The sequence below is a fragment of the Bombina bombina genome, chromosome 1, assembly GCF_027579735.1.
Source record: "Bombina bombina isolate aBomBom1 chromosome 1, aBomBom1.pri, whole genome shotgun sequence".
NCBI classification, from domain to species: domain Eukaryota; kingdom Metazoa; phylum Chordata; class Amphibia; order Anura; family Bombinatoridae; genus Bombina; species Bombina bombina.
In genome coordinates this window covers 503,172,865-503,188,241 of record NC_069499.1, presented here as the reverse complement: position 1 = coordinate 503,188,241, position 15,377 = coordinate 503,172,865, and the positions used below count along the sequence as shown (strand labels likewise).

The 15,377-nt window shown below is 37.8% G+C and overlaps 1 protein-coding gene across 1 annotated transcript in view; it reads left to right on the top strand.

Annotated features, from left to right (window-relative positions):
• Positions 1-15,377, top strand: part of LOC128645536 (putative methyltransferase DDB_G0268948) — a 105,510-nt gene that overhangs the window by 20,483 nt on the left and 69,650 nt on the right. Inside the window, exon 2 of the mRNA XM_053698580.1 lies at positions 1,015-1,148. Coding sequence (XP_053554555.1) covers positions 1,038-1,148 — 111 coding nt within the window. The 5' untranslated portion in view covers positions 1,015-1,037. The remainder of the gene's footprint in view (positions 1-1,014; positions 1,149-15,377) is intronic.

Genomic DNA, 15,377 nt, shown 5'->3' with positions numbered 1-15,377 from the left:
AATTTGTCTGGAAGTTGATTGAGGTTCTTTATCCACCATGCGAACAATCCTTTGTTGCAATCTTTGATCAATATTTCTCTTTTGTCCACATCCAGGGAGATTAGCTACAATGCCATGGGCTGTAAACTTCTTGACAATGTTGCACACAGTGGATACAGGAAAATTAAGATCTCTGGAGATGGACTTGTAATCTTGAGACAATGTTGCACACAATGGATTTTCCACAATTTTTGTTCTCAAATCCTCAGACAATTCTACGCTGCTCTTTCTCTTTTCCATGCTCAGAAAGGTTGAGTGATTTTTTTCACGATTTTAACTGGTTGCCAGTGTGATTTCTATATTGTCAGCACCTGTTAATTGATACAGGTGAGTTTAATTACAAATTACATGAGAATTTTGAGAAGGTGCCAATAATTTTGTCCAGTCAATTTTTTGAGTTTTGCGTGGAATGTGTCAGATTTGGCTTTTTTTTCTCCACTTTTTGTGTCATACCAATACAAACAAAATAAATAAACATGAGTGCCTAAATATTTGTAATTGAAACAATTTTTTGGGTGAAGTGGTGCATTATCTGACAGAAATGCAGGGGTGACAATATGCTTGGCCATGACTGTATGTTGGAAACATTGCGCAAATAGACTTGCTCGAAAAAGGGTTGCTACAAACCTTCAAATTGTAAAAAGAGCAATATCAGTGAAGCGCAATAAAACAAAGTATGGCTGTAATCGCAAGGGCTCAGCTCCAGAGCAGCAATATACTCCTGATTTTGAGATGAGAATGGTGTGGGAGCCGTTTATGAGCTGTATATGTGTGTAGCCGCCAATCGCCAGTTGTGTTCAGTTTAGGATCAGTTAGTATTGTTGCTCCAGAGCTGACTTTAACTATGTATTTAACTCATTTGTGAGCCTCCTATTCTGAAAGAAAAAAAATGGTTTTAGTGATTTATAGTAATACAATAGCTACTTTTATGGATGAAAACTAAACCAATCCTTTTGCCCTTCTATCCCTATATAGTCTGAGCACTGCTTGAATGCAAGATGGCTACAAGATTGTTTGAGGGTAAAGGACATGCATCTGTCTACAAAAAATACAGATTCTCTCCTCCACAGGAGATCCAAGACTTGATATTCAACTACTTGGGAGAGCGGGTAAGGAACCTGTTAAAGCATCTATATAGCAAAAGAGGAACGCTAGAAGAGACAATATAGTCAGCTGCAGTTTATTATAATGATATTGAAAATAAGGCTGAAAGGAGAAAATATATTCTACTTTCTTCCTATTTGTAGTGTCTGTAAAGCTACATATAATTTCCTGACCAGGCACTTGGCTTACAGTCTTTCATTTGTGCATTTATAATGAAACATTTATAATTAACATTAATTAAATATTTGTAACATATGTAAATAAGCAACATCCGTTTGATCCGATGTACTTGGATAAAAGTGTTCATTTAAAAAAAAAAATAGAATTTTTTTTCTCTTGTTCATAAAGTTGGTCTTTTTTTCCTTTTTTTTTCTTTTCTGTTTACCGTGGAAATAACTTTTAAAATGACAGTAACCTCAAGATATAATTCTTCATAACATGCTTAATTAAGGAAAATAAATGTGTTGTAGTTTATATTATTTATTTTGCTTGCCTTTACTGTTACGTATCTTGATTGTTTGCTATTCTCACTCCATCGAGTCTGAAGTGCCTACATATGCTTTAGTATGGTAGGGTGTATCTGACCCTGCAACATGCTAAACAGTGGTTGCTTAGATCAGTGCACAATCTATATGCATCTATTCATAACTAGCCACATCAAATTGGACTAATAACATGGGTTTCACCAGAGTTTTCAAGGGGTGTATCCCAGCTGTTGATTTGCAGAAGCATGGTGACAATGCCATTAAAAGCATTTTAAATGAGTTTAGGTGGTGTAACTAACCATTTTCAAATTGAAAGTGACATCCATAATAAATAATAAAGTCCAGTCATTAACAGTATTACAACGTGCACATTTTGGGTATTCAAACAGCTTTTTTATTAAGCTGTCAATCTTGCACTCAGTTTACACTAAAACAAACACTTTTATTGATTTCTAAAAAAAATAGTGAGAAAATCACACTTTTAAACAACGAAACATATATAATACAGTATATAACCATCATAAGTGCTTGGGCATATTCAAAATGTTAGCTATAGCACAAAATGAAATGAGAGGGTTAATTAATCATGCACGTTATGTATAAAGCTTTTTAGGAACCTTTAACAATTTGTAATAAAACAGACAAGGCAGACATAAGCAATAGCAAATCACTTATTCACAATTATTTACTTCCATTGTCTGCTTATATTTTGTACTTTTTTTCTTCCTTGCTGGTCTGTGAAAAGCCTGTAAAAACTTCTGTTACCCATAGGTGTTTGCTTGTTACCCAAACTAAGTATTGTAAATACAGATGTGCCAAAATGAATGCAGTTATTGAAACTCTTTGTTGTATTGGCTTAGCACTTCATGCAGCAGCTGCCAGTTTCTGTCTGGGAGAGATTTGCCATAACGTATCTCTCCTGATGCAATATCCCCAGAGCAGTAATGTTCCAAGGGTAAATAGGTAAGGATCAATTGTAAGATTAATCATACCCAAGTGTATGTAGGAGGAAAAGAAGCTCTAGTCACCCAGTGAATGTGTTCAAGGGAGCAGTTTATGTTCTTGACATGAACAGATACAGAATGAGGGTTGTTGATACTGATACTGAGACCAGTTCGACATAAGGTCCTGCCCCATACTGTTTGCAGGGTGTACCAATACCACAATGCTTTCAGCTACAACTATCTGGTTGTTGTGTCAGTGTGATAGCCAAGTCCAGGACTCTCCTTCCTTACTCCCTCCTTCAACAACCTTAGAGACTACAGTGTGAGAGAGACTTCTAAAATTTACATCAGGCATAGTTCAGTGAAATAGAACTTTAATTTAGCAACTTTATTTTGCCCCTTCCCATCATAACCTGCTGTAGTGTAGTGACATATAGGTCCCACCCTCTTATACATGGGATTTAATGCATTCACCAGGCATATCATCCAATCGGAATGTAAGGGACGCCATTTTGGAAACTTAATTCTGCAGCAGACATCGTAAGAAGAGGATGCTCCGCGCCGGATGTATTGAAGATGGAGCTGCTCCGCGCCGGATGGATGAAGATAGAACATGCCGTCTGGATGAAGACTTCTGCCCGGTTGGATGAAGACTTCGGCCCGCTTGGATGAAAACTTCTGCCGGCTTTGCTGAGGACTTCTACCGCTTGGATGAGAATGGATGTCCGGTCTTCAAAAACTGTAAGTGGATCTTCGGGGGTTAGTGTTAGTTTTTTTAAAGGGTTTATTGGGTGGGTTTTAATTTTTGGTTAGGGACGTTGGGCTGAAAAAGAGCTAAATGCCCTTTTAAGGGCAATGCCCATCCAATTGCCCTTTTCAGGGCAATGGGGAGCTTAGGTTTTTTAGATAGGTTTTTATTTGGGGGGTTTGGTTGTGGGGGTGTTGGGTTTTACTGTTGGGGGGGGTGTTTGTATTTTATTTTACAGGTAAAAGAGCTGATTTCTTTGGGGCAATGCCCCACAAAAGGCCCTTTTAAGGGCTATTGGTAGTTTATGGTAGGCTAGGGGTTTTTTTTATTTTGGGGGGGGGCTTTTTTATTTTGATAGGGCTATTAGATTAGGTGTAATTAGTTTAAATATTTGATAATTTATTTTTTATTTTGTGTAACAGTGTTTTTTATTTTGTGTAACTTAGTTGTTATTTATTTATAGTAGATTTAAATAACTTGACTAGGGTTAGGTTTTTAGAAATGTAATATAGTTAATTTAATTGCTAGTTTAATATAATTTTAGTATAATAGTTAGGGTAGGTTAATTAATAGTTTAATATAGTTTAATGTAATTTTAATATAATAGTTAGGGTAGGTTAATTAGTAGTTTAATATAGTTTATTTTAATTCTAAAGGTAAGTTTAAATTTATTATAAGATAGGGATGAGTTAATATTTAATGTAAAGTTTGTGGGTTGTTAGGTTTAGGGGTTAATAGCTTAATCTAGTTTATGGCGATGTGGGGGGCTGGCGGTTTAGGGGTTAATAGGTTTAGTAAGTGGTAGTGATGTGGGAGGCCAGGGGTTAATATATTTATTTAGTTGTGTTGGGCTCCGGGAGCGGCGGGATAGGGGTTAATAACATTATGTGGTGCGGCAGATTAGGGGTGTTTAGACTTGGGGCTTATGTTAGGGTGTTAGGTGTAAACGTAACTTTTATTCTTTCATAGAAATCAATGGGATATATGGTAGCAGCGAACATGAGCTTTCTCTGCTTTCAGACTCCCTTTGATTCCTATGGCATCCGGGGCCTCCAGGGTGGTGGATTGAAAACCAGGTACACTGGGCCGGAATAGCCGTGAGCATACCTATTAGAAAGTTGATAACTTACAAAAGTTGTCAGATAGTGCCGAATTTGTATTCGGAACATCTGTAATGATGTAAGCATTGATCTGTGTCGGATTGAGACCGGCGGATCGTATGTTACGTCACAAATTTCAACTTTTGACGGTCTGTAGGCTTTGATAAATAGGTCGAATTAGGCTCGCCACAATTACGCTGCGGAATTCCAGCATATTTGCGGTTGACAGCTTATTAAATATTCCTCAATGTCTGCTCTGGGGGGGAAGCCATTATTGGAGGAAGCCGGATCTGTCATTTCTGACGTAAGAAGAGACGACCTGGAGGCGGGGGAATCGCTGCTCCAGAGTCCCAAGCTTCCTAAGAATTAAAGGTAAGTATTTTAAAAGAACAGCTTCAATGTAAACTTTGATGAATGAAAGTGCCCCTGTTTTTAATAGTATTTTTAAAAACAGGGCTTTCATTTGTGAAAGTTGACATTCACTTTAAAGTGAAGCAGGCGGCAGAGACAATAAAAGAGGGTAGAAAAAACTAAATTCAATTACCTTTACTTCATGTGTTATTTGTAAACTACTAACCTTTACTATCACATTACAAATCCCCAAATCTGGAATTCCAAAATCCAAACTTTTTAATTAATATTTAAAAAATAAATAAAATAAAAATGTTTTACTTTTTTCCCTGTTTGTTAGTCACAATCTTCTCTGCCAGTGTTTTTTTTGTGTGTGTGTGTGTGTGTTCTAAAATGCAAATGTTATATTTATTTAAAACAACACATTTTATCTTTCTGATTACAATCCTGTACTATCTTTCTGAGGTTACCAAGTATACAAAAGTATTAAAATGACATAAAACTACCTTTAGGTTGCATGTATTAGCTGTATTATGACATGTAAATATTGTCTAAATGAGATAAAATATTGTTGTTTACACTTGGTCCCACATCCCCTCTTCAGACTTTATTATTCACAGTTGCAAATATACAAATATTCCAAAACCCAACCTATTCCGAATCCAAACCTTTTTTAGTCCCAAGCAGTTTGAATAAAGGGTTTCTGCACTTGTGTTATTATATATCTGATATGTAAATAATATGATGTGAAGGCTAATTTTCTAATAAGGCGAATCACATTGATGTTATATCACTGCACAGGTGCTGAGACGCGTGAGATGTAAAACAGCATAAAGGACAAGTGAAAAAAACATTAAAGGGACATAAAACAAGTTGGGATAGAGACAAAATATAATAATATGTACTTTAATTACTTTACCTGCAAATTTATACTGCAGTGCCTCGCCATTAACCCTTTCTTTTTAGTTTCTGAATTGTAAATCTCTAACTCCCCACACATATTTCCTTCTATGGCTGTATCTATATCTATTGTTGCCTTGGTAGAATGCAAAAGTGAACAGTGATTATCTGCTGGAGCATGCCTAGAAGATGTGAACTCAGTTGAAAAACAATGCCTGTGTCTAAACACTGATACGGGGTGGGGGTGGGGGGGGTGGAACAGTCTTGCTTATCTTTTGAAAAAATATTCTAAAATACTTGCCAGAAAATTTTAAACAATTGTTTTATGCAAACTATTTTTACATAATTAGCCCTTTTAGGATATGTACAGTTCTCAAGATGTTTTATGCCACTTTAAATGAAAAATAATTGTGTATTCATTAGCTTTATAAAAAGTGTGAATACCTATGTTATTATCTAGCGCTGCTAGAGTGCATTTCTAATAATGTAGTGTTTTATAAAGTCATTTCCCTTATACTTCCTCTTTTGGCTGTTTTCTCTGATATTACATTTTGTGTACCTTAAATTTGTTTTCCTAAATATTATAAATCTAAATAGACAAAGAATGGGTTCATTTTTAAAGGTACATTGTAATGTAATTTGTTTTATTACAAACCCTAGATACCTGCTTTTTAACCCCCACAAAGGAGGGGTTAAACACAGAGGTAAAGTTTTGCTCAGGAGCTGCAAGCCCTGCAGCTCCCTAGCACTAAAAAGTCGGCAATTAGTGAGGTTGTGCAACTCCCTTTTCTGATATGCTGATTGGCTGTGCTATGATCTGCAAGGCTACAGTAATGCAAACTCTAGCAAATTACAGTAATATTTGTATTAACATATCTCTTTAAAGAGACCAAAAGAGCCCGCTGTAAGTACAATATTTACTAGGTGAGTATGAAATGTTTTTATATGCATTAACACCTTCTTTGCTGAAATTGTTTCAATGGTCAAACTCTGCCCACCACTTGCTTTATTTGGAGGAGTGCATAATTATGTAGCCTGTTTTAAAACATGTCCCTTTAATTATTTTACAATCGTATGCAAAAGTTTAGGCACCCCTGACAATTTTCCATGATTTTCATTTATAAATAATTGGGTGTTTAAATCAGCAATTTCATTTTAATCTATCAAATATCTGAAGGACACAGTACTATTTTAGTAGTGAAATGAGGTTTATTGGATTAACAGAAAAAGTGCAATATGCATCCAACCGAAATTAGACAGATGCATACATTTGGGCACCCCAACAGAAATATTGCATCAATATTTAGTAGAGCTTCCTTTAGCAGAAATAACAGCCTCTAGAGGCTTCATATAGCCTGTAATGAGTGTCATGTTTCAATGATATTCAGGTCTGGGGACTGGGATGGCCATTCCAGAACATTGTACTTGTTCCTCTACATAAATGCCAGAGTAGATTCTGAGCAGTGTTTTGGGTCGTTGTCTTGTTGAAATATCCAGCTCCGGTGTAACTTCAACTTTGTGACTGATTCCTCAATATTATTCTCAAGGTTCTGCTGATATTGAGTGGAATCCATATGACCCTCAACTTTAACAAGATTCCCTGTACCGGCACTGGCCACACAGCCCCACAGCATGATGGAACATCCACCAAATTTTACTGTGGGTAGCAAGTGTTTGTCTTGGAATGCTGGGGTCTTTTGCCACCATGCATAACGCCCCTTGTTATGACCAAATAATTCAATCTTTGTTTCATCAGTCCACAGCACCTGTATATAAGTATGTAAATGATTTAATAATAATTTGTGTTATTACTGTACATCCCCCACTTGTGTACACAGTGCTGATGAATCTGGCATAATTTACATAAACATATATTATTAATAATATATTCTTTATTAAAAAAAATATAAAAATTGAAAACCATGAATTACCATACAACTTGGTTGCATAATATAACCATAATCCTACACTGTTTATCTCAACATATTTTCTGACCTTTAATCTATTTCCTTTTATTTATTACTATTATTATTATCAGTTATTTGTAGAGCACCAACAGATTCCGCAGTGCTAAAGACATAGTTCAAATTATGCAAGGTGACAGTTATATGAGACAAAGGGATAGAGGGCCCTGCCAAGAGTTTTACTATTGTAAATCATCTCTCATGAAGGTGATCTACAAAGCAGCTAGGCTTGAAGGCTTACATGCTAAGGGGTTCAGTAAATAGCTAAAAGGTGGGAAAGAACTAACATAGAAAAATGTTAGTGTATATTATAAGCATCCCTGAACAGTAGAGTCTTTAAGGAGAGTTTGAAAGTTTGAAAACTAGGGGAGAGTCATGTAGGGGGAGGCAAAGAGTTCCACAAAATAGGGGCCAGTCTGGAGAAGTCTTGTAGACTGAATGTGAGGAAGTAACATGAGAGGAGGAGGTCATTAGAAAAGTGAAGGGGACGAGAGGGAAAGTATCTGGAGACTAGGGGGGATATTTATCAAAGCCTCAACTATGCTGCATTCACGGGCACCAATACGCTCGCCTAACATTGCGGCCGCGGACCTGAATACGCTCTCCATATTTATAAAAAAAGCCGGCAAAAAGCTGCGCACCAAGTGCGAGGAGATGAGCATCGGACTGTTGTTAAATAACAGTTATCGATCTCACTGCTATTCGGCTTTTTACCAACTTTATTTATACCGTGTCACTAAACGTTGCCACTATATTACAATGTTTAAGTTTAATCCGATTGGCTGATTGGATCAGCCAATACAATGCGAGGTCAATTCGATTGGCTGATCCAATCAGCCAATCGGATTGAACTTCAATCCGATTGGCTGATTAAATCAACCAATCGGATTTTTCCTACCTTAATTCCGATTTGCTGATAGAATCCTATCAGCCAATCGGAATTCGAGGGACGCCATCTTGGATGACGTCATTTAAAGGAACCTTCATTCGTCGTTAGTCGTCGGAAAGAAGAAGATGCTCCACGTCGGATGTCTTGAAGATGGACCCGCTCCGTGCCGGATGGATGAAGATAGAAGATGCCGCTTGGATGAAGACTTCTGCTGGATGGAGGACCTCTTCTGCCCCGATCGGATGAAGACTTGTGCCTGTCCGGATGTCCTCTTCTGTCCCATCAGTGCCCGGTTGGCTGAAGACGGCTCAAGGTAGGGTGATCTTCAATGGGGTAGTGTTAGGTTTTTTTAAGGGGGATCGGGTGGGTTTTAGAGTAGGGGTATGTGGGTGGTGGGTTGTAATGTTGAGGCGGTATTGTATTTGTTTTTTTACAGGTAATAGAGCTGAATACTTTGGGGCAATGCCCCGCAAAAAGAGCTGATTACTTTGTAATTTAGTTTAGGATAGGGAATTTTATTATTTTGGGGGGCTTTTTTATTTTATTAGGGGGCTTAGATTAGGTGTAATTAGATTAAAATTCTTGTAATATTTTTTTATTTTTTGTAATTTAGTGTTTGTTTTTTGTAATATAGTTTAGTTTATTTAATTGTATTTTAGTTTATTTATTGATAGTGTAGTGTTAGGTGTATTTGTAACTTAGGTTAGGATTTATTTTACAGGTAATTTTGTAATTATTTTAACTAGGTAGCTATTAAATAGTTATTAACTATTTAATAGCAATTGTACCTAGTTAAAATAAATACAAAGTTGCCTGTAAAATAAATATAAATCCTAAAATAGCTACAGTGTAACTATTAGTTATATTGTAGCTATCTTAGGGTTTATTTTATAGGTAAGTATTTAGTTTTAAATAGGATTAATTTATTTAATTGTAGTAATTTTATTTAGATTTATTTAAATTATATTTAAGTTAGGGGGTGTTAGGGTTAGGGTTAGACTTAGTTTTAGGGGTTAATAACTTTATTATAGTAGCGGCGACGTTTGGGGCGGCAGATTAGGGGTTAATAATTGTAGGTAGGTGGTGGCGATGTTAGGGAGGGCAGATTAGGGGTTAATAAAATTTATTATAGTGTTTGCGAGGCGGGAGTGCGGCGGTTTAGGGGTTAATACATTTATTATAGTGGCGGCGATGTCCAATCGGCAGATTAGGGGTTAATAATTGTAGGTAGGTGGTGGAAACGTTGGGGGCGGCAGATTAGGGGTTAATAAATATAATATAGGTGTCGGCGATGTTAGGGGTAGCAGATTAGGGGTTCATAGGGATATTGTAGGTGGCAACGGTGTCCGGAGTGGCAGATTAAGGGTTAAGAGTATAATGCTGGTTTCGACAATGTTGGGGGCGGCAGATTAGAGGTTAATAAGTATAAGGTTAGGGGTGTTTAGACTCGGGATTCATGTCAGGGTGTTAGGTTTTTTTTCAGCCAGCTTAGCCCCATTGTATCCTATGGGGAAATCGTGCATGAGCACGTTTTTCCAGCTTACCGCTACAGTAAGCAACGCTGGTATTACAGGGAGAAGTGGAGCTAAATTTTGCTCAGCGCTCACTTTTCTGAGGCTAATGCAGCCATTTAGAAAACTTGTAATACCAGCGTTGTTTAAAGTGAGCGCTGGAAAAAAAAGGAGCGTTAGCAACGCAAGTTTTTACCGACAAAACTTGTAATCTAGCCGTTCATCAGATTTATTCAATCCACATTGCTAACATTACTAACCTGTATCTTATCCTAGCATTCACACTGGATTTTTCATCTGTTCTAAGTAGTCTCATCCACTCCTGCTTAGCCTGTCAGCCTGTCAGCCTCATTAGCTCTGAGCTGAATTCACCTGTGTCATTACTGGAACACAGTCTGCAGCTGTACACTTACCTGAGAAACTTCCAAACATCAGAACCTGTGGAAACCGCAAGTATAACAGTATTTACCTCAAAGTTGCTGCTTTGAATACCTGCTTTTGTGCAACCTTTATATTATTTAACTTGGACTGTGTGTAATTTGTCAGCATCTTAAATCTAACCTCTATCAACGGATATTGTAGGGAATTTGAGTTACTGGGAACTGCACTAAATGTACAATTGTTCCATAAGTGCCATCTAATAACCAATAGACTGTATATCTTACTCAGTCCTGAGCATTCCTTCTTTAACCCTGTTGGCTCTCATATTGCTTCCCTACAAAATACTGTTTAACCATTTAATAGTATTATCAACTACTTGATAAACTTGCTGACATTTGTGCTTTACTAAGGTTGTTACAGCATCCAATCTTAGTTACAAAATCAGCTGCAAATTATATTTTAGAAAGTGGAAATGGAACTTTGTTACATTATTACACTAATATAATAGCCCCCCCAAAATAAAAAAAAACCCTAGCCTACAATAAACTACAAATGGCCCTTTAAAGGGCCTTTAGTGGGGCATTGCCACAAATAAATCAGCTCTTTTACCTGTAAAAAAAAAAAAAAAACACCCCCCAACAGTAAAACCCACCACCCAACCAAACAACTCCCCCAAATAAAACCCTATCTAAAAAAACCTATGCTCCCCATTGCCCTGAAAAGGGCATTTGTATGGGTATTGAACTTAAAAGGGCATTTAGCTCTTTTACCTGCCCAGACCCTACTCTAAAAATAAAACCCACCAAAAAAACCTTAAATAAACCTTACACTAACCCCCGACGATCCACTTACAGTTTTTGAAGTTCCACTTGAATGATCCATCCAGCCAGCAAGAAGTCTTCATCCGGGCGACCTCTTCCATCTTCATCCATCCAGTAAAGTATTCATCCATGCGGCCTTTTCTAACTTCATCCATCCGGTGCGGAGCGGGTCCATCCTGAAGACATCCAGCACAGAGCTCCTCTTCAATACAATCGTTGCCGTAAACTGGAACTTGAATGCAAGTGACGTCATCCAAGATGGCGTCCCTTGCATTCCTATTGGCTGAAAGGTTCCAACCAGCCAATAGGATTAGAGCTGCTAAAATCCTATTGGCTGTTCCAATCAGCCAATAGGATTTGAGGAGCTCTCATCCTATTGGCTGTTCTAAACAGTCAATAGGATGAGAGCTCAATCCTATTGGCTGTTTGGAACAGCCAATAGGATGAGAGCTGCTTATATCCTATTGGCTGATTGGAACAGCCAATAGGATTTTAGCAGCTCTAATCCTATTGGCTGATTGGAACCTTTCCGCCAATAGGAATGCAAGGGATGCCATCTTGGATGACATCACTTGCATTCAAGTTCCAGTTTACGGCAGCGTTCATATTGAAGAGGAGCTCCACGCCGGATGTCTTCAAGATGGACCCACTCCGTGCCGGATGGATGAAGATTGAAGAGGCCGCATGAATGAAGACTTCACCGGATGGATGAAGATGGAAGAGGCTGCTCGGATCGAATTCCAAACTGGAGACTACTGCAAGAGTCCACAATCCACGGGTGTAGTCCAACTTACAACTTATAACATCCACCTCAGCCGTGACTTATAACCATGCGGTAATTGCTGGCAGAACACCTTCAAAGTGTTGGGAGTGGATAATCGTGTGTGCAGAGAGTCATAGAACTTGAAACAAAACTCTCTACGTGTTTCGTCTGGGTTCGCCCAAACTTTGTCAAGAGTAAATGTATTAGTTGCTCCAACCGGCTTTTAAAGGAGCCAATGCAGGTAAGGTTCAAATGTCAACCAATCAGATACCACCTGTGCTGATACCTGCAAATGCATACCTAACAATGTAACATTGCTACGTAGAAAAAAAGAGTGAGTGTATTAAAAGAACAAAAAATACATGCTGTGATTAAAATATTATTAAAAAACAACCATTCAATCTATGTACACAAAAGATAATATTAGATAAAAACAAGATACTTCATCGTAATGTCAACCTGCCTTCATTGAATGTAGAACTATGTTGAGGGGTATGACAGACATGCTAGTTAGATATTTTATGTAAATAAGACAATAAAAGTGATAATAATAACAACAATGATCCAAATAATATAAAAACTTGATAGATTCTAAAAAAGAGAAACAGGACTGTTTTAATAGGTCTAATAGAAAGACTAATAAGAACTGAATTAATAAAAGGGGAAGAGAGAACACTGCTAATCCTATCTAATGGGGCAGCATGTTGGTGATTAAACTTATTCAACCTAACTGTTAAACTGATGGTTATAGTCTCTGATGGAATACTATAAAAAGGTCTGATATACAATTTATTTTAAAAAATCTAATAAATAGAGAGAGTTTGAAAGATGTTGCCGACCAACACCTAGATTACAAGTTTTGCGCTAAACAGTTTTGTGCTAAACAGGGTGCAAAAATAACGCAAAAAAATTGCGTTATTGCACTCTCCATAGTGCTGCCATTATGAGTTACAGAAAAGCCTCCTTGTGCTGTGCGTTATGGTGTTTTAAGCTCCATACCACACAAAAGTCAAGTGAGTTTACATGCTCATGCATGCTTTCCCCCATAGACATCAATGGGGAGAAAGTGTTAGAAAAAAAACTAACACCTGCAATCGTGGAATAGAGATCGCCATAACGCAACACCATTGATGTCAATGGGAAAAAGAAAGTTACGATTAAACCTAACACCCTAACATAAACCCCCAGTCAAAACACCCCTAATCCGCCGACCCGACATCGTCGACACTAATAAAAGTTATTAACCCCTAATCCGCCACTCCCCGACGTCGCCAACACTAATAAAAGTTATTATTCCCTAATCCACCACCCACCGACATCGCCGACACCTAAATAAAGTGATTAACCCCTAATCTGCTGCTACCCGATTTCTCTGTCACTAAATAAAGCTATTAACCCCTAAACCACCGGCCCCCCACATCGCAACTAATAAATAAACCTATTAAACCACAAACCGCCTGACCTCCACATCACAACTAATAAATAAGCCTATTAACCCTTAAACCGCCAGACCCCACATTACAAAACACTAAATTAAACTATTAACCATAAAACCTAAAACCCCCTAACTTTAAATTAAAAGTTACAGCATAACTATCTTAAAATAACTAAACACTGAGGCCTAGATTTGGAGTTCGGCGGTAGAAGGGCTGTTAACGCTCCGCGGGCTTTTTTCTGGCCGCACCATAAAATTAACTCTGGTATCGAGAGTTCAAACAAATGCTGCGTTAGGCTCCAAAAAAGGAGCGTAGAGCATTTTTACCGCAAATGCAACTCTCGAAACCAGAGTTGCTTACGGACGCGGCCAGCCTCAAAAACGTGCTCGTGCACGATATCCCCATAGGAAACAATGGGGCTGTTTGAGCTGAAAAAAAACCTAACACCTGCAAAAAAGCAGCGTTCAGCTCCTAACGCAGCCCCATTGTTTCCTATGGGGAAACACTTCCTACGTCTGCACCTAACACTCTAACATGTACCCCGAGTCTAAACACCCCTAACCTTACACTTATTAACCCCTAATCTGCCGCCCCCGCTATCGCTGACCCCTGCATATTATTTTTAACCCCTAATCTGCCGCTCCGTAAACCGCCGCAACCTACGTTATCCCTATGTACCCCTAATCTGCTGCCCTAACATCGCCGACCCCTATATTATATTTATTAACCCCTAATCTGCCCCCCACAACGTCGCCGACACCTGCCTACACTTATTAACCCCTAATCTGCCGAGCGGACCTGAGCGCTACTATAATAAAGTTATTAACCCCTAATCCGCCTCACTAACCCTATCATAAATAGTATTAACCCCTAATCTGCCCTCCCTAACATCGCCGACACCTAACTTCAATTATTAACCCCTAATCTGACGACCGGAGCTCACCGCTACTATAATAAATGGATTAACCCCTAAAGCTAAGTCTAACCCTAACACTACCACCCCCCTAACTTAAATATAATTTAAATCTAACGAAATAAATTAACTCTTATTAAATAAATTATTCCTATTTAAAGCTAAATACTTACCTGTAAAATACATCCTAATATAGCTACAATATAAATTATAATTATATTATAGCTATTTTAGGATTTATATTTATTTTACAGGCAACTTGGTAATTATTTTAACCAGGTACAATAGCTATTTAATAGTTACCTAGTTAAAATAATAACAAATTTACCTGTAAAATAAATCCTAACCTAAGATATAATTAAACCTAACACTACCCTATCAATAAATTAATTAAATAAACTACCTACAATTACCTACAATTAACCTAACACTACACTATCAATAAATTAATTAAACACAATTCCTACAAATAAATACAATTAAATAAACTAGCTAAAGTACAAAAAATAAAAAAGAACTAAGTTACAAAAAATAAAAAAATATTTACAAACATAAGAAAAATATTACAACAATTTTAAACTAATTACACCTACTCTAAGCCCCCTAATAAAATACCAAAGCCCCCCAAAATAAAAAATTCCCTACCCTATTCTAAATTAAAAAAGGTAAAAGCTCTTTTACCTTACCAGCCCTGAACAGGGCCCTTTGCGGGGCATGCCCCAAGAATTTCAGCTCTTTTGCCTGTAAAAAAAAACATACAATACCCCCCCCCCAACATTACAACCCACCACCCACATACCCCTAATCAACCCAAACCCCCCTTAAATAAACCTAACACTAAGCCCCTGAAGATCTTCCTACCTTGTCTTCACCATCCAGGTTCACCGATCCGTCCTGAAGAGCTCCTCCGATGTCCTGATCCAAGCCCAAGCGGGGGGCTGAAGAGGTCCATGATCCGGTCAAAGTCTTCATCCAAGCGGGGCAGAAGAGGATCTTCCATCCGATTGAAGTCTTCATCCAAGCAGCAT